Below are 22,526 nucleotides of genomic sequence, written 5' to 3' on the forward strand. Positions count from 1 at the left end.
TGCGTCGTCGTTCTCCTAAGTCTGTACTCCCCCACCCCTCGGCCGACTGCTGGGCCCGTATCTAGCGCGGCAAGCAGTCCATCCGCGGTGACGGTGACGGATAGGTCGTTCGTGTATCGCTGTACGCACGTTTCGCTACGCTCGTGACCGAATCGGTGTTTCGGATTCGTGGATCATCGATCGAAGGACCAGAATCGATCGGTAACCGACGTCCATCGAACCCCATTTTTCCAACGGATTGCATTCGTCGCGTGGATATCGTCGCGCGAAAATTCGCGCGGCAAACGAACTAGCAACAGTCACTTGATCGTTCGACCGTGTCGCAGTGAGCCACCGTTCCACGCGGTCCTCGACGCGCTATATATCGGTGGATTTCTATCGGAGGTAACGAGAGACCGGGCGTGCGCGCACGTTACACCGAACGCGCTTTCGTTTTTGGCGCGTCATCCGTGAGTCAAGAAGTAACCGGACGTGTTCCCCGGCGTCGCGGATGTCCCGCCGGTCACGAATCGCTATGACGGATGATTCGTGAAAAGAATTAATGCGGTGAGTCAGAATTGGAATTCGCACGGTTCGTTATTCCGTCGACAGTTCATTTATCTTTTGCGCGCTCTTTCACGCGCGAACGTTGCGCTACGCGCGATTCGAAAAATGTTAGACGAACGCGCATCGCTACCGCGCGTCGCAAATAACGCGACGCGACGACGGAAGGAAGGATCGTAACGTCACGCGCTACGACGATGGAATTCCCATTTTTGCATTGCGCGTTTCATTTTATCCGCGCAATTGCAAATATTAAATCTACTCGACTGGGTACGAAACGGGTACGATTTCGTTGCGTGGAATCATTTCGAAACGGAAATTTTTCGCAAATAGAGAAATAAGAAGAACAGGTAATGGAAAAGAGAAAAGAAAATAGAAAAAGTATATATCGACGATAGTAACATTGAACGCGACGGTATACGTGAGAGCCAACCGGTAGGGTTGAAAGTACGAATCGTTGAATAAAATTACCGCAAGTGTGGTAATTTGTAAGGTGTGATAGCTGGTTTGGTCAAATTAAATGCGTTAGGGGATAAGCGAGACCCCACAGAAGGATTGAAAGCGCGTTAGATAAAATTACTACAAATGTAACGTGGGGTTAACCAAACTGAACGTTGGCTGCGTGTTAAACGTTTCATCGGTTCGATCCGAGGACTGCGATAGTTTGTCAAGCTTCAACCAAGCGAACTGCACAATTGGTGGCGAGGCATATGCGCCGTTTCGAGGACCAATGCCAAGATCGAGGCAAAAAACGCGCGTATGTGTTTCGTACAACGACGAACGTTTCGGACACAAAAAAAGACAGCTACAATACGCAACACGAATGACGTCCATGTATTTTCCCTTCTTTTCTTTGCTCTTCTTTGTACCTGTCGCTCTCTCTCTCTTTCTCTCTCTCTCTCTCTCTCACTCACTCACTCACTCTCTCTTTCTTAATCGCGCGCGCACTCTGCAGTTCCGTAAGTGCAGACGACCATATAGTCTGCTGTAGCACGTGGTGTTACAGGCGGGATTCGAACTAGAGATCTTGAGAACCTGGTATTTAATCGAGTATCGGGCTATCTGGTAACCGATTAAACTTTTTATACGAAAAATGTTCAAAAATTTAAAAATTTACGATACGAAATAAATACTTCCGTTTAGATTTAAAATTGATCAAAAATTGCTATATACTGTTGGAGAAATTATCTTTCTTAATAAATGTATCTGTATACGATTTATTTTCAATTATTACTTTTATGAAGATATATATGTTGGATATGATTAATTATGCATCAGCGTCCCGCTTAGAGGATATTCAGAAACACATCTTTAATCGGTTGTAAAATTCATCGATAATAATTTACCGAATTGTTGGAGTTTCTAGCAGCTTACATTACTGTTTGTTGTTTTACAGTATATGTTACAGTTTCTCGATATTATTAGATACTTTTAGGTGCCAGTATACTATTTATAAGCTGCGTGGTAAGTTTAAAACAAAAATTTCTTTCGTGAAATCGTTATTTTTCCTGTCGAACCAACTATTTTAAATAGAAATTAAATTTCAATTTCGAAACAACAATTATTTGGTGTTTAATCAATTACAGCAGCTGTTCGTATAGTGACGCTAAAAATACAGAAATATAAAATAACAGAGAGATATTACAAAACGACGATATTATTATTACATTAAGTTGGGATTAAGTAGTGTGCCAACTAGTATCCAAGGATACATTGAGTTGTTCAGAAAGTAATTTCGTTTTCCAAAATGGAGAATATATAATTTAATAAAATATTTATACACTCTAAAAAATCGTGTTTCATTTTCACCAAAAAAAAAAAAAAAAAAACGAAATGACTTTACGAACAATCTAATAGATAATACGAAACGGTGCTTAACCGTACAAAAAGATTTGAGCATTAATTTGTTAATAGCAATTATACAAAATAATACAATTTTCCAAAAAGTGAACCTAGAGATGGAATAATATAAAATTACACGCATAAATATCTATATATATTATCAAATAACACTAGTAGTAACTCGACACGTTAAAACGCCGTTTGTAAAAATCGAAATCGAAATAATAATTTGTTTATACACTACACGGTGCGTGTAAAAATAAAAACGGAAAAATCATTTGAATCGTTAAAACCGAAAATCGATTTCAATTTTCAGAGAGTTAACTTTTCGACGTATTTACATTAACTAATTATTTACTCACCTTCTTCGTAAGCTTTCATTTCACAGCTCGGCAAAGCTTTACCGTGTGTATTGTTGTTATCATTCATAGATATCGTTTATTCTTCTCGATTCCTCCCCAATTTATTCATCATCTGTCGATTTGCATAAGTCTGTCTTATTCGTGTAAATTCATGGTGAAATATTTATAGCAACGAAGAGACTGACAAGCTTATATACACTCGTGTTATTCTTTCAGAAAGTTTTCTTCTCGCTAATAGTTATCGATGTAGACGTGAAAAATTTTAGCCGACACCCTAGTTACCAGCAAGTAGCGCTTAATTAAAAGCAATCTAGAATTCTCGGAAACTAGCGTGAATCTTCAATTGCAACAAGCGTGTGTTCCATTTTCGAACCCATCCTTCATTGTCTCATACATTAACCCTTTGCGGTTGCAGCAGCATCATGTTTCGTAGCTTAATATTTGCAACTCGTTACCATTTAAAATTATGACCACGACTATTTATCGAATTCTTCTCTATCCAAATACCTTAGCGATTCAAGTACTCGGCGACTATATTTCCAGTACCATCCGAATACTCGAGTACTCGAATATTCGGGTGCTATAATTCGACTACTATTCGAATACGAGTACTCGAATAATCGGGTACTATAATTCTACTACTATTCGAATACGAGTACTCGAATTTTCGGGTACTATAATTCGACTACTATTCGAACACTCGAGTATTCTAATATTTAGGGATTATATACTTGGGACTCTAAATATTCTATTAGACTTCAATCGATGAGTAAAAATAATCCTCGGTAAAGTTATACTCGTTTTAACTAATTTTCTTCGAGAAAGCTTCACCGATTCATTGATAACACTGTCACGAAGATATAATAACAGATATCAAAATAGAAATTTTCATTAGTAAATGAAATTCCATAGAATTCGAAATATGAGTTGTCCCTTGAAAGCAGGAGTTACTCTAAAAATAGTAATAATATGGAACAGTAATATTAAATACCATTGACGACAATTCGGTTAAAATCGGTACCGATCTTGTTCGCCAAAGCAAGTAGCCAGTAATCGTAAAATATTTCGAATACCCCGCTACAAGTGTCTGGAACGATAAGAGTATGGCCGTGAGTGGTCTCGTTCTTGGAACATCTTCTGCCACTCGGCTCGATGCTTTCGTTGACCTTACCACGGTTAATTAAAATATCGAATACTGTCATTCCGAGCAACTTTTACACGATTGCGATTCGACATCGGTCCAGATACACTGTTTACCCGTTTTTCGCTCGCGTCGGTGTGCTTTCCCTGAACTCGATGCACGTGCGTGCAGCGTCCACGTGTTGTCGCTCACGAAATACGAGCGGCTGTAAATTTTAGTGCGCATTCTTCGATGATGCTTGAACAGCATTAACAGCTAAGAATACAATCCGCATCGCGGTACTTACGCACTGAAGCATTATTCCGTTTGTGCGTTTTCCTCGACACCATTGTGTTTATGCTGTCTGACTTTGAACTTGTTTGCACACACTGCATTCGTATTATCGTACTGTTCTCACCGCTCCGCCATTTTTGTTCTAATTCGAACTCTCTCGAGCTCTCCTTGAATTTTCAATCCTTTCGAGAGACATTTATCGAATATTTATTGAAAACCTTTTTCGACCCTCTGCTGGATTAAACGCATCAATTGAAAATCGTTAGCGTATGTTCTATCCCTTTCTCGACAATTGTATAATTCGAGTATCTTTAAAAAAGTTTTCCTTTGCTACTCTTGCGTATATATTCCTTACGATTCAATTTCACATATTTGATTTTTATAAATATTTACGCTTAAGGATCAAAACGTTCAAAATATATATTTTTTTTTTAACATTGCTTGTTTTTGATTAATCATCGTGATTGGAATTATGTAATTTTGTTTACTTATTTATAGATGTTTTCACGTTACTGAGAATGACCAACGATCGAGAACATTTTGAATAAATAATCGACAAACAAGGGATCGCCTGAGTCGACTTGAACTTGAAGTTTTATTTATCCCTCAAGGAAAATCTAATTTTAATCGCGGTTTCCTTGTTTTCTTCAATCACCATTAGTTTATTAGGTTTAGTAACAAGTTTGATCAGATTTCTTAGCAGAACGTCGACTCGTATTACCTTTACACAAACAATGTAATCAGATCAATCTGAATTGATACTAGACTCCTACCAATACCATTCAACGACAAATGTAAATATTACAATTACTTACATTAGAACCAATTTCACTGTTTTAAACTCCCTTTTCTTTGAACATTTGGAAAATACGTTCAACAAATACAAGTGGTACAATTAACGAGGACTCGACGTTAATGTCTCGCTTACTCCATTAACAATTTACAGTTAATATTATTACTATCGGTTCCTCTCGTTCATGCTCTCAATACATTCTCAACCATTGGTTCTTAAATCTTTTGAAACGCGTTCCCTTAAAAACAAAAAAACTATATTAAATTCCCACGATCGATATTATTAATGGAAAAAGATATTTAATCTACATTCTTCTACATTAAACATTTTTTTTCGCGCTTCTTTTGGGTTTTAAGATGCTCCCTTTAGGAGTCACGTGCCTTCTAGGAGTCACATGACTTCTAGGGGTCACATGCCCTCTAGAAGTCACATGCCCTCTAGAGGTCACGTGCCCTCTAGGTGTCATACACCCTCTAGAGGTTACACCCTCTCTAAGATCACGATTCCTACATTGGAAAACACTAGTTTGTCAAATTCTTATCAATATTATTAATAGAAAACTGTATTCTAATTGCTCTTACTTTTCCACGTTAAACATTTTCATTGGCGTCTCCCCAGCGGGTTCGCGCCCCCACGTTCTGAAACCCTGTTCCACGGTTTGCTTAGAGTAGACTCCGTGCTTCGTATATTACGTTCCCGATTATCCTTTCGCGCAGCTTATTTCTTTGTAAATGTATCGTTGTCGTTCCCATGAATGGAGCCGATCTCGTCGTTTCAACAAAACAGCCATGCCATGCGCACGCGTGCCGATCGTCTCGCGGCGTTGCTTATTGTCAGTGCACTTTCACCGTGAGTCAACTTGACTCATTCATTGCCATTCGCCGCGTGATTAACTCGGAAATCATTCGATGACGTCAGGCGATCGCGAAGGATTCTACGGAACATGGCGTGACGTCCTCCGCTGGTTTTGTCACGTGTCTAATTGCACCTCGATGCAAAAGAAGATCAGATTCGATCTTCTAACGACGAGGGACCACTCTCTTTCTCTCTCTAGTACATTTTATCGTTTCTTTGCCAACGAACTATTCGAAAGATTGAAACGATCGTATTTCCATCCGAACAAATTTTATTTATCGAAATGGAAAAACTTTTAGACAAAAGTTAATCAAATTTAGATTTATTACTAAACTAATTTCACAGAATAACACTTCGATTTGACCTGTCGAATTTTTCTTACTTTAAGTCGAATACTGTTTGAATATTTTATAAACTGGTCACGTGGACTGTGAATCGAATTCTTTGATATTCGTACAATAATATTCGAATAATCGACACGGAGGCTCACGCGTCCTTAATTGGACCACTTTATTGTTTAGGGGTCCATAGTTGAGTATCTAGGGGGCTATAGATCCATAATTGAGCCACTAAGGGGTCACTGGCCCCTAGTTGGGCCATTAGAGGATCACGGGTATGCGGTTGCACTATTCGTGCATCAGGAGCTCATAGATGAACACGGAGGACGTCATAGATCTCTAATTCGAGCTAGCAGGGGATCGTGGATCCCACTTGGACCGTGTGACTAGTGTGTCATGGTTGGGACCAATTGAATCACCAAGGAGTTACGAACCTGCTGTTCCAACACCAGACATATGAATCAGAACTGCTCACATTACGGACCATAGGCTAACTTATTCGTAACAGTTTGTGGTCCTTGCGTTCGTAAAACGTGCTTCGTTCATTTGTTTCAAGAACACTTTATGTAAAATTTTCGAAACTCCTTGGATCTCGAGTCTTCTTGAACGAAGAGTTACGTATGCGTTGCGTATAGTTTGGTCGTATCGATTAATTTCAAGTACCAACTATCGAATGGTTTTGGTGCCAACTATCGTAGATGGTTTTGGTGACTAGAATATTGAGCCACGACTTCACGATGTCTGCTTGGTCGAACTCTTTCAATGTTAATTTATTTCGTTGCTACTAGAACATGATTAAATTCACCCTTCACGGCTTAGGTGGCGTTAATGCGATCGTGGGTCGGTATTATTCGGTATTCATCCAGCCAGCTGTAAGTGATCCAGTTAGCCAATTAAAGCCTTTTTTCAGTTCGTTTAACGACATCACCGTGGCACACATTCGAGAATTTCGTACGCTCGAGATCGAAGAGTTTTCGACCGACCAGAACTCGTAAATTTTAAAACAGTAACAGTTACGATGAAAATTGAATCACAATTAAACATGTTCGTTGTTCGAACGTTCATTGTTACATATTAAAAATATTCACCGACACGATCGAAAATCTAACACCATTCCTACACTTTTTCCAAGTTTTTATAATTTAATTAACAGTGATTCATTTTATTCGATGTATCTTACAAAAATTTGATTTCTAAGGGCATGTAGGTAGTATGTACATCAAAACAAATGAACAAATTTTTGAATCGTTTAAAATTAACTTTATTCATGGCTCATTACTTCCTGTTGCATAGGTATATTTTGTAATATATTTTGTAACATATTTTGTGATTTGTAGGGACGAAAATATTTAAAAAAACTTATCGACTCGAACCACTTTCGTAATTATCGACGCGAGTCTAGTCGTTGCGAAACAATGAAGTATACTCGAAGTTAGATGAACAATTTCCTCCGAAGGATCGTAAAGATAAAAAAGATATTATCGATATTACACTGGAAAGATAAACGTTACTTCGCGATGGGAACGGATAGAGTAGGATCAATCTCACGAGGCACATCCAAAGAGATAACAAAGGGTTTACTGTCAAAAGAAGCGATAGAGGAACGAGAGGACATCATCCGCCGGTTCCCATGTCTTCCATAAGTTTCGACGAGTTTTTTGTCACGAGGGGACGCCTAGTACTGGGTGTCCGTTAATTTCTCTTAATTAAGCTCAATCGAGGTTAATGCACTGCAGCTTGACCCTAGTTTACCAAATCCAACAGAAGCTTGAACGTGTGTATAGTTTCTTCATCGATATCGCTGATGTTTGCTTTTTCTTTGCGGTATTGCTCAAGTATTAAGGGGATGCTCCACTTTAGACTAGAGCTAGAGGACTTTACAATATTTTCTACGTACACGAATGCTACGAATGAACTTCCAATATCGTTGTTTCTTCCGCTGAATGAGTCTTTTCTACAGCAGAAAACATAGTGCTGATATCGAAGGGGTGTTTTACTTTAAACTAGAGCTGAGACTTCGGAATATTTTGTATTCGAATGTTACGAATAAACTTCGAATATTCGAGTACTCGAATTTTATGAATAAACTTCGAATATTCGAGTACTCGAATTTTACTAACAAGCTTCGAATATTTGAGTATTCGAATGTTACGAATAAGTTTCGAATATTCGAGTATTCGAATGTTACGAATAAATTTCAAATATTCGAGTATTTAAATTTTACGAATAAACTTCGAATATTCGAGTATTCGAATGTTACGAACAAGCTTCGAATATTCGAGTATTCGAATATCATCGCTTCTCCCATTGAAGAAGTCTTCTCTGCAGCTGAAAACATAGTGGCTGCAAAAAGAACCTACGATCCCAAAAAATATAAAAATATTGTACACACTTTGTAAAAACAAATAGTTCCAGGTTTACCCCATACTTTTGGTATTTATTTCGCGAAATAATGGTTTTCCCGTGATTTTAAAATTACGTCCAAAATCTCAGAAACTCTAATATTTTATAATTCACTCCCACATAAGATAGTCGAACTCCACACGATCGTAAATTGATTCATAGTTTCGAAGCTGTCGAGATCCACCGCTTTAACAGAAATAATAAGCTTGGAAAGAAACGTTTGGTAGGGATGATGCACCGCAAACATCTTAGATTGTCCTTTGTAAAAACTCCAGACGACCTACTTCCGTCGAATAAAGATACCCTTTTGACGACCCCATAAATAATAATGAATTCCCTCGAGTCACTTTTGATGATTGATGTCCCGCCATCGCGTTGCTGAATTGTTATAATTTTACGGTGGCGGTGTTTCAGTTTTCCTGTTTTTCTCTTTCAGGTCATCGGTGTTTCCTGGGCCTGTATTACACGGAAACAGACTATTAACATCGTCGAAATTTTCCCTCGAGCATCATGAGAACGCTATAATAATTTTGATTTCCGTTCTTGCTTTTGAGTCGACTAATGTTCTCTTTATTACAGTAAAATACGAAACACGTCTAGATTGGAAATAAAATAAAAGATATTGTGCAATTGAAAAGTTAGTAGTTACGTCAACATTTGTAATCACTTCGTGGATTTTATAAATTCTTATTTTATAATTGATTGTTATCAAAGATAGAAGATTGTAACGGGAACTAAGTTTGTTAGGAATATAGTTCTTGAAATTTATTTATTTACTAGCAGTACTGCTACGTGGTTCATAGAATCAATGGTAGAAATGATTGAAATGATAAATCAATGGAATAATTCGTAAATTAACGATTGCACCCAACTGTTGAAAATCGAATCAAAGCGTTTCGTTAACCAGGGTTCTATTAACTTCAGGAAACCGTTTCCAAACAACAACGTGACTTCCGCTTTACGTCACGCGCGATAGATTACGCCAGGATCCCCGACCGTGGTTTTCTTTTCGTGGGAATACTTGTTCCTGTTCGGATAATATTAACATTAAAATCACCGCGATTTCCCAAGCACTATTTTTATCCTCCTTGTATTAATATTGTCGGTGTTATTCTAAAATTTAATTAATCATACAAAACGACCTTGCATTCCGATACATTGTAAAAATATTTCTTTAATAAAAGAATAAAATAGTTACTATTGATTTGTATATTTTGTAATTGTAGGATTTGAAAATTGACCGGTGTGAATAAATGATATACAATTTTCATTCTATAACAATTTACTTTTGTGTAAAAAAAATATAGATACATTATTTACAATTACCTTCAATATCATCAACATTATGCTTACCCATCGATGTAACAATTTTTTCTTAAATTAATTGAATCAATTCGTTCCATGTATTATTTGCAGCTTATTTTACAAAAAGTAGACGAATCGGTTCAAGATAAACGCTGTGTTTAATTTCCTTCTATTTGCTCGTCTATTTCCAGGCCTCGGAGGTGAATCGAAGTCGAATGCATCACTCGAAACGAAACGGAAACTCGTCATCGTCGAAATGAACAATTTAGCCAGGTTGCTCCGTGTTTCTGAAAACAATACGGAAAGCGCGATAATCGATGGCCAGCTATCGAGGTGACTAGACTTTCTATACAAAATTAACATACATGTTAATTCGATACACGTTGGTGGGGAGATACTGTGGCTCGAAATAAAAAAGTGAACGACGTTTGTATATGTTTGCATTATTTCAATTTGGATTTATCTCCGTCCATGCAGTATATACGCGAAAAATCGAGCATATGCTAAAAGTAAATGATTGGCCAATGATTTGCGCGACGACAGGTGTTACGTTCCTACCGTATGATTCAATTGATTCACATGACATTTAATAGAATTATAGTGTGTAATAACTTCTGGTTTCCGGTCCAATCGGGACAAAAGTTTTTTTTTTGTGTTTCATCTTAAAAAAAAAATACCAAGGTAACAAATATGGATATCTATCAGAAAAGAATGTTAAATGCATCTTTCCTTAACTGATTCATCGAATAATATTAAAAAAAGGAAAATTGGTATAAATAGAATTCTCTTATCAAAAAATTATTTGACCCGAAATTGAACTTAAGTATAAGTTGAATTTTTTTGTCCAAAAATTATTCAATATCTAAGTTCAATTTCGGGTCAAATAATTTGGGTATAAATTGAATTTTTTTGTCCAAAAATTATTCAATATCTAAGTTCAATTTCGAGTCAAATTAACTCGAAGAGTGAATCGTTCAGGTATTCACATACTATGCATTTTTCTCTTATTTCGTTATTCTATATTTTTCTCTTATTTCGAGCCATAGAATCTTCCTGATCCTGTTTGTATCACAAATTTTGGCTCACAATGTGCATAAAGATTGTTTTATCGAAAATTAAAATGGGTCGTCGTAATTTGATCACGAACGAACCCTAAAGCGGACTTCAAATATTCTGTGTACAGGTTTTCGACACCGCTGAGAACCTTCGCAGCCGTGGTCGCCATTTTGATAATGATCGTCGGTCTGACTGGCAATCTGTTGACAATCATCGCGTTGTGCAAGTATCCGAAAGTACGCAACGTTGCGGCGGCTTTTATCATAAGGTACCCTTGAGGTCGAGGAATTATTTATTTCGAAAAAGAAAAAGAAAAAAAAACAATCGAGTCTCGAGATACACGAGATACTAAACAACATAATTTTCATCGAAATCCTTGCAGCCTGTGCGTGGCAGACTTCGTGTTCTGTCTTCTGGTGTTGCCGTTCGATTCCATCAGATTCGTCAATGCAAGTTGGGCGGAAGTACGATTCCTTTGCGTCCTTGTACCCTTTCTAAGGTATGGAAACGTTGGCGTCAGTCTCCTCTCCGTTGCAGCCATAACAATCAACAGGTATTGTACACGTACATCCATATGCAACAGCACGTTCTTTGTACCGTTCTAAAGTCTTATTAATTTCCAAAAATAAAAGGTGTCCTAAGAGGAAACTTAATAAAGAAATAACTTTACCAGTATGTGTTTGGTGGATGATACTGAATCGAAAGAAGTCGTATACGCTATGTATGATATTTTAATTCATTTAAAAAAAATAGATTCTACGTGTACGCAATCGATACAGAGAAATAGATCTCTTTTAATACATTACTTATCTTTTTTTTCTGGTGCAGGTTAAACAAAATTTTCGAAACAACGACTTCTCTCCAGTAAACGTAAATCTATTCGAAGTTTTAACCATCGAATAGTTAATCGTTGCTACTCTATTGTAGTAATTTCATTACCAACACCGTCACTTGCAATAATGTGCAGCTCGCCTTGCACTTGTATTTCCCGCGACACTGGTGTAAAGTAAACAACGATTATCTCGAAAACGAACCAACCAAGACCCTTGGTGTATACGACCTCTTTGATTCAAAATGACCTATCGAACAAACTGGAAAAATTATTCGGAAAATTAACTAAATTTCGTACAAAAAATTGTCCAAATTCAAAATTCACAAATATCGATCTCGTTAATTCAAATCGAATTAAGAAACGACCAGGTATGAAAAAGATAAAGCGATTGACAGATCGTTTTGGACAATTGCTTCTTTTTCGGAAATTCGCAAAAATTTTCCCAAATGTGCATTGTATTTTAATTGAAAGCATACTGAAGGACAATGTGTTTCACAAGGATCGATTGAATGTTGGTTCATGCCAGTTCATAAGGAGTGTTTGTTTCAGATACATCATGATAGCTCATCATGGTTTGTATAGCAAGGTCTACAAGAAATATTGGATCGCATTTATGATTGTCTTCTGTTGGCTTTTCTCTTACGGAATGCTGGTGCCTACCCTGCTAGGAATTTGGGGTAAGATAGAGTATGTTTTCGTTCAAACAGTTACGCGAATATCGGGTTATCGATTAATTTTTTTTTAATTTTACTTTTCTACCCTGTCCCTTAGGTAGATTCGATTACGATACGAATTTAGAAACCTGCTCGATCGTCAGAGACAGCGCAGGTCGCACATCGAAAACGTTTCTTTTCGTTATGGGTTTCGTGATACCCTGCTTGGTAATCGTTGGATGTTACACGAAAATATTTTGGGTGGTGCACAGGTAAATATATCAATATTCTTCTCTAACGAAGAAAGAGTCAGAAATAAATTTTTTTTTCAACGAACCGAAAAACGTGTTGGTGAATTTGACAAATAATAAAATGAATACAATTTTTGAGATATTTCTTTTTCGAGTACCATCGATGATTTGGTTTTAAGAAAAATAGTACAAGAAAAACAAATATACGAAAGATTGTTATAAATACAAAAAACCATAATATGATTCACGACAAATTAAAAAAGTTTTCGTTTCTGGTCACATCCTTGTTAAAAAAATCTCAGAACAAGTGGGAAAAGAAAAGATAATCTTGTAAGGATTTTTATCGTTAATTTATTCCATCTCTTTTGTTTCCCACAAAATAAAAAATGATAAGAGAGATATAAATCTTAAAAAGGAAAAAATTTAGTTGTGCTGCGATTAGTTGACTTTCTACTTTCCAGAGCAGAACGAGACGTGTAACTTTATTTCTTTCAATTTTTATAAATATTTTCGTATCGAAGAGAACCCGGAACTTTGTAATAGAAACGCTTAAATATACAATTCGAACGTTGCTTGTATTAATTCTATTATCGTTATCGGAATTTTTATCCAGCATCGAATGAAAAATGTAAATGTTTGAAAACTTTTACACGTATGAGTCAAAAGGTTTAATAACATCCGTGAGGTAACGGCTTTGTAGAGCGAACAATGGAAATGAGACCAAACGATTAGGTTATCGTCTTGGCATGTGTCTACCTAGCGGGTGACATATGCGATACTGTCTAATAAAAATAAAAACATTAAAGAATGACAAAGACTGTACGTTCCTATTTAAACGTAAAATTGTACGAACGCAATTTTACGAAACGTAAATTTCAAATAACATAAACAATCGTTCGTTCTCTACTTCGGTGCGCAGCTCCGAGTCAAGAATGCGAAAACACGCAACACCAACGATAAAGTCACCCCATACACCTGGAAGGGACACCAGAGAGATCAAACAGAGACGCAGCGAATGGAGGATCACGAAAATGGTCCTCGCCATTTTTCTCAGTTTCGTCGCTTGTTACCTTCCGATTACCATCGTCAAAGTCGCTGACGTTGAAGTTCGATATCCAGGTAAAGTATGCATAGAGATAATTTCTTTTTCTGTACTTTACATCCTGCCTGAATCTTATAATATAATGAACAATTGTTTACCCCGCATACATGTAACGTGTGTTCTTTCTTCCCTTAGAAATTTAAGTCTTGAGTTATCTTGTTCTCTACCTTGCCTTCTACGTGACTCGTAAACGATTGTTTACCCCGCATAGATGTAACGTGTGTTCTTTCTTCCCCTAGAATTTCACCTTTTGGGCTACCTTCTTGAATTTTAAACAATTGTTTACCCCGCATACATGTAACGCATGTTCCTTCTTCCCTCAGAATTTTAAATCTCGAACTATCTTCTTCTGTACCTTGCCTTCTGCGTGACTCATAAACGATTGTTTACCCCGCATACATGTAACGCGTGTTCCTTCTTCCCTCAGAATTTTAAATCTTGAGCTATCTTCTTCTGTACCATGGCTTCTACATGACTCATAAACGATTGTTTACCCCGCATAGATGTGACACGTGTTACTTCTTCCCTCAGAATTTTAAATCCTCAGCTATCTTCTTCTGTACCTTACCTCCTACGTGATTAGCAAACGATTGTTTACCCCGCATAAATGTAACACGTATTCCTTCTTCCCTCAGAATTTTAAGTCTTGAGCTACCTTCTTCTATACCTTGCCTCCTATGTGAATCCTAAATAATTGTTTACCCCGCATACATGTAACGCGTGTTTCTTCTTCCCTCAGAATTTTAAATCTTGAGCTATCTTCTTCTGTACCTTGCCTCCTACGTGACTAGCAAACGATTGTTTACCCCGCATACATGTAACGCGTGTTTCTTCTTCCCTCAGAATTTTAAATCTTGAACTATCTTCTTCTGTACCTTACCTCCTACGTGATTAGCAAACGATTGTTTACCCCGCATACATGTAACGCGTGTTCCTTCTTCTCTCAGAATGTTAAGTCTTGGGCTACCTTCTTCTGTACCTTGCCTCCTATGTGAATCCAAAATAATTGTTTACCCCGCATAGATGTAACGTGTGTTCCTTCTTCCCTCAGAATTTCACGTTTTGGGCTACCTTCTTCTATACCTTGCCTCCTATGTAAATCCTAAATAATTGTTTACCCCGCATAGATGTAACGTGTGTCCCTTCTTCCCTCAGAATTTCACGTTTTGGGCTACCTTCTTCTGTACTTTGCCTCCTGCGTGAATCCGATAATATACGTGATCATGAACAAGCAGTACAGACAGGCGTATGCGGGGGTGATCGGCTGTTCGCGAATCAGGGCTAGTCTGACACCTTACGGCAGCAGCGCGCCAGGTCACCATCACCAGCAGGACTACGGCCAAGGTAACTTCGAGCACCGTCGCGTGGTAACGCTCACCAAGCTCTGACCGAACGCGAGCTAAGCGACCACACTTCGCTCACTTCGTAAGTCAAGGGCACAAATTCCGCTGCTTTCTAAGATCGCAAATTTGTCCAATTCTGTGCATGTCGCTCGTACCTTGTCCCCGTTCGCGTTCCTCCATACATGTACGTGTACTTAAAATCGTAACCAACGCAATAACGTACAGATTCGATCCTCTCTCGAAAAGACTACTCTTCGAAACACAGTTCAAACCAAACGCATTTCGTACCGTTTCAAATTTTCCCAAATCCTGAATGTATTACACATTACGGGCTCACTGAGTCTACCAAAACAGAATCGTTGAAAAAAAGGATAGATCGATACATAATTTTGGAATCAGCGTTAGAATTTTGAATAACGTAAACTCGAGTCGAAATTGTCACCGTATTTTTTATTTATAGTTTCGTATAATCTCTTATATCGTATCATGGAATTGTATCGCCCGGTGGTCACCGGTGACCGGCGTTGCGTTTCGAAGGAACGAACCTCGATACTCGTAAACTTTCAAACAATGTTACCGTTGTTGCTACAAAGTGACAAGTATTCGAACAAGCATCGAATGGTCCTACAGTTCGAACAAATGTTCTTCTCGGATACGAAAAATCGACGTGGTTGTCGCGAGAAAGACCAAACTCTCGGCGCGTTGAAACACTTCGGTATCGGTCGAACCACGCAACCATGAGTCATCCGTTTCGTCGATTTTCCTCATTAACAGTTTCCCGCTTGCCGCTACGCCTTCCGTCGATTGTTCAAGCACGCGTTCGAAGGAGAACCGGTATTACGAATTGATCTCCATCCGCACGATTTTCTTTTCCAGACTACTCGAAGGACTTCAGCAAGACGATGGTGTCCACGGTCTCCATCGCTATGAACTCGGTGAGGAATTCTCAGTTCGACGAGGATCCCTGAACTCGGGATCGAACTGCAAGAATTGAGGGGGTGGGGGAGAGGGGGGAGGGGGAAGAGGAAATCGTACGTACTTGGCCAATCCTCCGAGGGCACGGAACGAAACGTGTATTTTACATTGACAATGTAATTGTAATGCGTTGGAAAATATTCGACCGAAAGGAGATATAACGATCGGAAAAATCGTCAACGTTCAAAGGAACGTGAATTGTACATAGAAAAAAAGAATACTGTCTCTTGGAGGATCAATGGAAGTACAGAGAAGAATCGAAGAGAGTGCAAAGATACAGCGGAGCTGTTCTCGAATATACTTGGATCTTAGAACGGTGTTACCTCGTTAATTGATCGGCTACTGTTCAGTAACCGAGGTGAACGGTATTCTTTTCCAGGAATCCACTTTAAATTCTCTCGAGCCGAAAGCAAACCTTGCGTGTACTGTTGGAAACTGAAGAAAGTGCGTTTCGTTGTTCGAACTCGATAGTTGCGCGTAAGGAAAAAGTCTAAAATTCGACACTGGCCAATCAGCCTCTGTAGGTATCGTTCAAACGGGTATGTTACAAAGGAGGGGTAAACATTCCGACCAATAGGGTCTGCATTCCTTCCAGCGGAATTTTTTTCGGTTACCAACAGTATCACTCGGCACGAGGAACGCAACGAGACAGAAGTAACTGACTCAATTATCGAGGGAAAGATACGATCGATTAACGAGGTAACACCGTGATCGAAACAATGGCCAGTGTTGTACAATAGAGAGTAAAATAAGTTATTTATCGTCGATCGACGAACGAAACGTATTAGAAGAAAAAAAAAAAAAGAATAAATAAATATACCGCGTGTATTTAATCAACGAGACGCTCGGAAACAAGTGTCGAACTTTTGCCAAAGGTTGCACACGTATATTAAAATTTTGTACATAAAACATGCGCACGTAAATTTCTATTCGGTACAATGTAAGAACGAGGTAAATATAAAAATTTTCGAAAACGATCGTGGATTCAATGTTACGAAATGACAATCGTGTTTATTCGCCGTTCATCGTCGCGCCATCCGAACAATGTGAGACATGTAACGAGGTTACCGAAGAAGTACAAATTAAATACTTGTTTTATCGTACACGATCTACCTTTTCTTTACACCTCGTGCTCGAACGAATGATACGTGAAAGTCAGGTTTCGTTTAAAAAAAAAAAGAAATATGTAACAATATTGCGTGACAAACGAACTGTTCCCGCGAGATTGTTTCCTTTTCTCGATCCTCGGATACAATAAACGAAACCGGTTGCTTCGAATACGACAATGCAACGCGATAACTTACGAGCCTGCTTCGAAATAAATATTTTCAATTTTGTTCGATTTAAAAAAAAAAAAAAATAAAAAATAAAGAACACGTATTACATGCTTACGAGATGTTTCGCGAATAAAAATTCGTGCAAAGGATAACGTGACCGTTTGGGACGAATGCGATGGTGCACCATAAATGTCTCCGCTCGCTGAACGTCGATTATGAGTTGCAACATCCGCTCTTTTCATGGATCGAGGACCTGTCGCGCAATTTCACGGAATTGCGCATTCCTATGTCAATTTTCGTTTTGAGCACGTTTTCCACTAAATAACGCATCGCCACGTCTGTAAGAAGGGAATTGATACGTTTCGTGTCCACGCTAGAATTGTTGAATTACAACGTATGAAATGCCCGAATGATAGATCAACAATTTTCAAACAGTTCGTCGTGTCAATAGGAAAATGACAATGGTTCGCGTAAGTATAATTTAAATAATAATATTCTACTCGAACGTTTCGACTTTCAATGTTTCATAAATTCTAATATTTTACTGACGAACGAATGGAAAATATTTTCATTATCGTTCTGTATTTTCGAGACAATACAGTGTGAATTTAAAACACCGACTCGATTTAAAAAAAAAAAATTGAAAATAGTGAGCAAATTTAAGACTAACGTGACTAATTTGGAACCGTAGTCTCGTTGTACGTGAAATATCTAGTTTTATATTTAAATAAGAGTATACAAATAATATACTTATCAAGTGTTCTTATTTAAATATGAGTATTTTTTATTTTATGAAGCAAATTCAGGTGACGACTCAAGGGTTAAAAACTGAAATAATTTTAAACTTCGACAACGATATATCGGTATTTTAACAGTCAACTTCGTTGAAGTTATTGGTTAAGAGGACATGTTTTTAGTTCAACCTGAAAAACGGACGTATCATACGTTGTCACGACTTAGTAATAACTATACTTACCAATATTCGTATTTTCTTTCGCAGAAGTTACGTACCAGGCGCCTATATTATTCTCCTTGCAAAATTTCGCAATTTGCTCGATAGGGACCACGGGACACGGGATATCGCACTTGTTAGCCAAAAGAACTACCGGTATATTTGTGTCATCTGGTAGCGTGACCTTCTCCCTCAGATCAGACAGCCATTTTTTTATCGACTGGAACGTTGCAACTCGCGAAATATCGAAAACCAATGCTGCAGCCACTCTGGAAGAGACAACGATAAACTATAAAATTATGATAAACGTCTTATCGACATTGTCGGTTCGCTTCTTTTACGAATAGTCGTAGTCTTCTTTGGAGTTTGTTGGAACAACTTTGACAGTGTCTTAAGGTGGAAATTTTAAATTATTGATACAATTTGTATCATATTTTATACTCACTTTTACAAATCAACGAATCAAAGTACAAAGTAGTATTATATTGATCGTATACACGTGCATTATGTAACAATATTTTTCTATCGCGATCAAAAGAAAAGAAAGCACGACCAAGGTCAGTTTTTAGAGTCATCTTGTGAACGTAAGAGAGCTTTGAAAACGCAAATATACTTACGCATACTTGTAATAAACTCTGGTCATGTATCCAAACCTTTCATGACCAGCGACGTCCCTGAAAATGAAAGTCGAAATCGTAAAACAGATATGTCACACTGTACCTGCAAATATTGGAAACTGGTCTGCACTTCCACTGAACCAGAAAGATGCTTTTAATTTATTGATCGTTTCGTACCAGATCTGGGAAAATTATATTTTAAAAGGAGAAAGAAAAAAAAGAAATTTTTTATTTCTCGCAGTGTTGGTTGAACGTTACTCGATGGAATTCAAATTTAACGATCATAATTTTCGAAAATTGTTATTTTATTAGTGATCGGGATTTTGTATCTCGTAAAGTAACAACTAATAACATTGATACCGTGAAGACGCAATTTATTGCTGAAAAAAATGTATTCATCTCGCGATATCGCTCGGATGCATTCTTTCCAGGTCCGTGCAGTACATATTCTAACTTCAGTGTCGAGTGAACGCACAGAGCAGCATCCGGACGAATAAACGCATTGACAGTACCATAATTGCAAGTTTATTTTAGTGTGAGGATCCCAATCGAGAGCTTTTATCGCAAAATCAGCCCCTATAGTAATCTTGTAATTCGACGTGAACCTTCCTGCAAAAAATAATTGCAGACAACTATGGTCGTGGATTCGTTCGTCGATATTACGAATTAAACAGAAATAAACAATTCTTATTTGTCTTGTATAGATAGAAATGATAGATGATAATTCTTTCGAACTGTTCACATTGTCCAGCACCTTGCACCGTGATTATACGAGATGTTAATTAAAAGGAGATTAAGTAAATACAGTTAGGAAGAAAAATAGCGGAATGATTATTTATATCCGTTGGAAATTGCAGGTGCAACGCAAGGTGATTTGCATCTTAAGAATAGACAAAGCAGTTTCGTTAGTGCAATAACCCCGTTTATGTAAAATAGACTTTTTTAATAATACTAAAAGGGATACAAAACCTACGATAGTAAGTATCTTAATTTTCGTAATAAATTATTTTTATTTATAAAAGGTCCCAATTTGGGATTTCGTAACGTTTGTACAGTACGAATTATGCTCGCTCGGGTTATATTAAACGTAATATTTGTTTTTAACGAGCACTTCGAGCTACCATACACGAACAGGTGTTCAATAATTCTACGTAAATAGTAGATTATCATAAACAAGTATAATTTTCGTTACCTTCTGTGTATCTTCTAACGAGCGCAGTTTTCCCTGAAACGAATTAACACGAAATTGTTATTTTACAAGATTCTCCTTTATTAGAATGCAAATTTTCGTTATAAAACGCGTTCGATTTTGATGTTCAACTCTGAGACTAGAATAATATATTTATGAAAATGGAGTCCGGGTTCGGTACAATGTTTCGAAAATATTCCAGCAATATTGTAAAGCAACCACGACTTCGAAATGTACATTAATAAGAAACATTGTACACGAAACTGTGTGTACATATTTTGTTTTCTTTTTCTTATCAAACTCTCTATACATTCGAAATATAAATACACACATGTACATACGATACAAATGTAAATTAAATTGATATACATTTCAAATATATCAACCGATAGAAAGCAATGTACAATTTTGAAAAAGTGTCCTCGATAATACCTGTACACCGATATTATCGAGCACGACATATTGTGATCGATCGGTCAGATGTACATTTGTCGCGTCGATTGACAGAAAACAACAACTCGAAACCGAAAAGGTCTAACTTGAGTCATCGTACCGCGAAGAAACGTTACCGCAATATTTAAAAAATTTCGCCAACGATGAAAACAATTGCTTCAATATCTTACGAAATATCTCAGAATACATTGAAAACGTTGCTAGAATATTTCCGAAACATTTCTCGAAACGTATCCGCAAGAAGTGCAACATTGCGTTAAGCGCACAATCTACCCCTCGGAGCTGCAACGATTGCCTCTGACGCGTGCACGCAGCGTAAGAAATCTTCATCCGTGCGATCGATCGCGCCCTTAATTATCAGAAAAAGTCGATTTAAAATTTCGATTAAAGATCGATGGAAACAGATAATTTCCGAGAACACCGATCGCTAAATTCCATCGAAGGGGCGTTCGTTCGCAGCTCTCTGGGCCACGATTTCTCGCGACGATTCGAAACCGAATCCCGTGTCTCGTTAGGCGACAACGCACCGACGCCATAGTCGCCGATAACGAGGAACTTGAAGAGGAACTCCTTGTGACCGAACTTCGACAACAGAACGTCCGAGTCACGTCTAGGTTTTCGCGCGTTCATTCCGTGTCCCGCGTTCGGATGTTCGTTCGCGGTCCGAACGATCGGAGGAATCGTCCAGGAGCACAGGTCGCGTAGCGTGGGCCGCGTTCTCGCACGTCAGTTGTAGACTAATTGCGCGAACCGCAGGGAAACGAAAATGCTCGACCTCAGGGGTCGTACGCTTTCCTGCGTCTCCCACCCCACGTCTATCGTCACAGTGGCGCGCGCTATCGCCTCTATCCTACGGTGCTCGCTGTAAACACCCGAGATCAGTATTCTCGTGAACCTCGTTTCGGATAACTGAGAGAACTCTTCACGGAGAGTCCCTTGTCCATTCCCCCTCCACGCGGCCCACGGATCGCGCGTATGCGAGACTTTATCTGCCTTTGTATGTCCGTGGTACCGTTTAATATTAACTTAATCTGTCTCTGGTACGCAAGTGTACCCGATGCTATTAACGACGAACGCGATACTGCTATGAATTATTTTACACGCTTTTGTAATGCCAAGGTTGCCAGCCGGTTGCGCAGACAATGTTATTCGTCTCCTCGAGAGACAATTATTACAGATGACCGTGCACGTCCGCGTTCCAGGCTGGCCACGTGTGCTCCAAATACAAAGTCTCCGTTCCGTTCGTCGGGGACTCGATTCGTTTGAACTTTTTAATTGTTCGCGTGGACGAGTTGTAACGTTGGTCGATTTGGAACAAGGTTCGGTGTTCACAAAATTAACTGTAACGTTGAGTAATCTTTTGTAACGTTTTACGTCGAGGTTCGCAAGATGTAACGTTGCGTCAACTGTAACGTTGAGTAATTTTTTGAAACCTTTTTATTATCAACTTAATATTACAAGCGTAATATTTTTCGATCGAGATGTACGATTGGAAACTATGATCGAAGATTGTCTAGGATCGACAACTACGAGTCTATTGATGAGTCTTGGTCCACGTCGTGCGCTATGAGTCAGATTCGAAATTATATAAATTGATTTACAGATCGAGTTTAATCGTGGCTCACCGATAACGAGTAAATCCCCGTCTTGTGAACTTCTGTTACTAATTTTCCACGCTCAAGACCGTTTAAGAATAGATCGAGACCTTTGGAACGATTTACGGCAAATCCAATTGTATAAATCGTATGCGTGAGAATGTTAATGCCTGTCGCGATAAGTTAAATTTTTTTCGAAGGGTTGTTATCCACCGTTAAGCATACTTTACACAATACAACGTCTACTTATTCATTCCCTGTTCGTAAGTCTCTTTAAGCGTATAGGATGATTCTAGAAAGTGGGACACACTGAGCGAAGATAGAGAACATTGTTGACGCGGGAAAAATTCAAATTCCATAACGGTAATTATCTTCG

At 38.2% G+C, this 22,526-nt stretch overlaps 2 protein-coding genes and 1 long non-coding RNA gene across 4 annotated transcripts; 1 reads left to right on the plus strand and 2 right to left on the minus strand.

Moving 5' to 3' along the window:
* Positions 1 to 99: 99 nt before the first annotated feature.
* Positions 100 to 16,093, plus strand: Moody (G-protein coupled receptor moody). 2 transcript variants are annotated; one of them, XM_076308740.1, is made up of 9 exons: positions 100 to 546; positions 10,047 to 10,188; positions 11,039 to 11,179; positions 11,294 to 11,464; positions 12,293 to 12,420; positions 12,515 to 12,668; positions 13,567 to 13,766; positions 14,905 to 15,093; positions 15,969 to 16,093. In XM_076308740.1, the coding sequence occupies exons 2-9, from the start codon at positions 10,112 to 10,114 to the stop codon at positions 16,058 to 16,060; spliced, it is 1,152 nt and encodes a 383-aa protein (XP_076164855.1). In that variant the 5' UTR covers positions 100 to 546; positions 10,047 to 10,111; the 3' UTR covers positions 16,061 to 16,093. The 2 variants fall into 2 exon arrangements, with proteins under 2 accessions (XP_076164855.1, XP_076164864.1); XM_076308749.1 differs by having other exon boundaries at positions 14,905 to 15,174; positions 15,969 to 16,087.
* LOC143152834 (uncharacterized) lies at positions 4,869 to 5,674 on the minus strand. Its single transcript, XR_012993657.1, has 3 exons — positions 5,536 to 5,674; positions 4,977 to 5,192; positions 4,869 to 4,882 (listed from the first exon to the last, which is right to left on the minus strand). It is a non-coding gene; the product is annotated as an uncharacterized LOC143152834 (long non-coding RNA).
* Positions 16,094 to 17,047: 954 nt separating the features above from the next.
* Positions 17,048 to 21,462, minus strand: LOC143145419 (ras-related protein Rab-38-like). The gene is made up of 6 exons (XM_076308784.1): positions 21,083 to 21,462; positions 20,106 to 20,138; positions 19,426 to 19,522; positions 18,914 to 18,970; positions 18,321 to 18,565; positions 17,048 to 17,682 (listed from the first exon to the last, which is right to left on the minus strand). The coding sequence occupies exons 1-6, from the start codon at positions 21,183 to 21,185 to the stop codon at positions 17,558 to 17,560; spliced, it is 660 nt and encodes a 219-aa protein (XP_076164899.1). The 5' UTR covers positions 21,186 to 21,462; the 3' UTR covers positions 17,048 to 17,557.
* Between the last annotated feature and the right edge of the window lie 1,064 nt (positions 21,463 to 22,526).

This window comes from Ptiloglossa arizonensis, chromosome 1, assembly GCF_051014685.1.
Source record: "Ptiloglossa arizonensis isolate GNS036 chromosome 1, iyPtiAriz1_principal, whole genome shotgun sequence".
In the NCBI taxonomy this organism is placed as follows: domain Eukaryota; kingdom Metazoa; phylum Arthropoda; class Insecta; order Hymenoptera; family Colletidae; genus Ptiloglossa; species Ptiloglossa arizonensis.

Excerpts from the sequence above, each read along its gene's own strand:
- LOC143145419 (XM_076308784.1), bottom strand. The coding sequence starts at position 21,185 with ATGAACGCGCGAAAACCTAGACGTGACTCGGACGTTCTGTTGTCGAAG. Across the intron at positions 18,971-19,425 it reads AAAATAAACTTGCAATTATG|GGACGTCGCTGGTCATGAAA; the intron begins GTACTGTCAATG and ends TTTCATTTTCAG. Across the intron at positions 18,566-18,913 it reads AGAGTTTATTACAAGTATGC|AGTGGCTGCAGCATTGGTTT; the intron begins GTAAGTATATTT and ends TGTCTCTTCCAG.
- Moody (XM_076308740.1), top strand. The coding sequence starts at position 10,112 with ATGAACAATTTAGCCAGGTTGCTCCGTGTTTCTGAAAACAATACGGAA. Across the intron at positions 12,421-12,514 it reads TACCCTGCTAGGAATTTGGG|GTAGATTCGATTACGATACG; the intron begins GTAAGATAGAGT and ends CCTGTCCCTTAG. Across the intron at positions 12,669-13,566 it reads ATATTTTGGGTGGTGCACAG|CTCCGAGTCAAGAATGCGAA; the intron begins GTAAATATATCA and ends TTCGGTGCGCAG.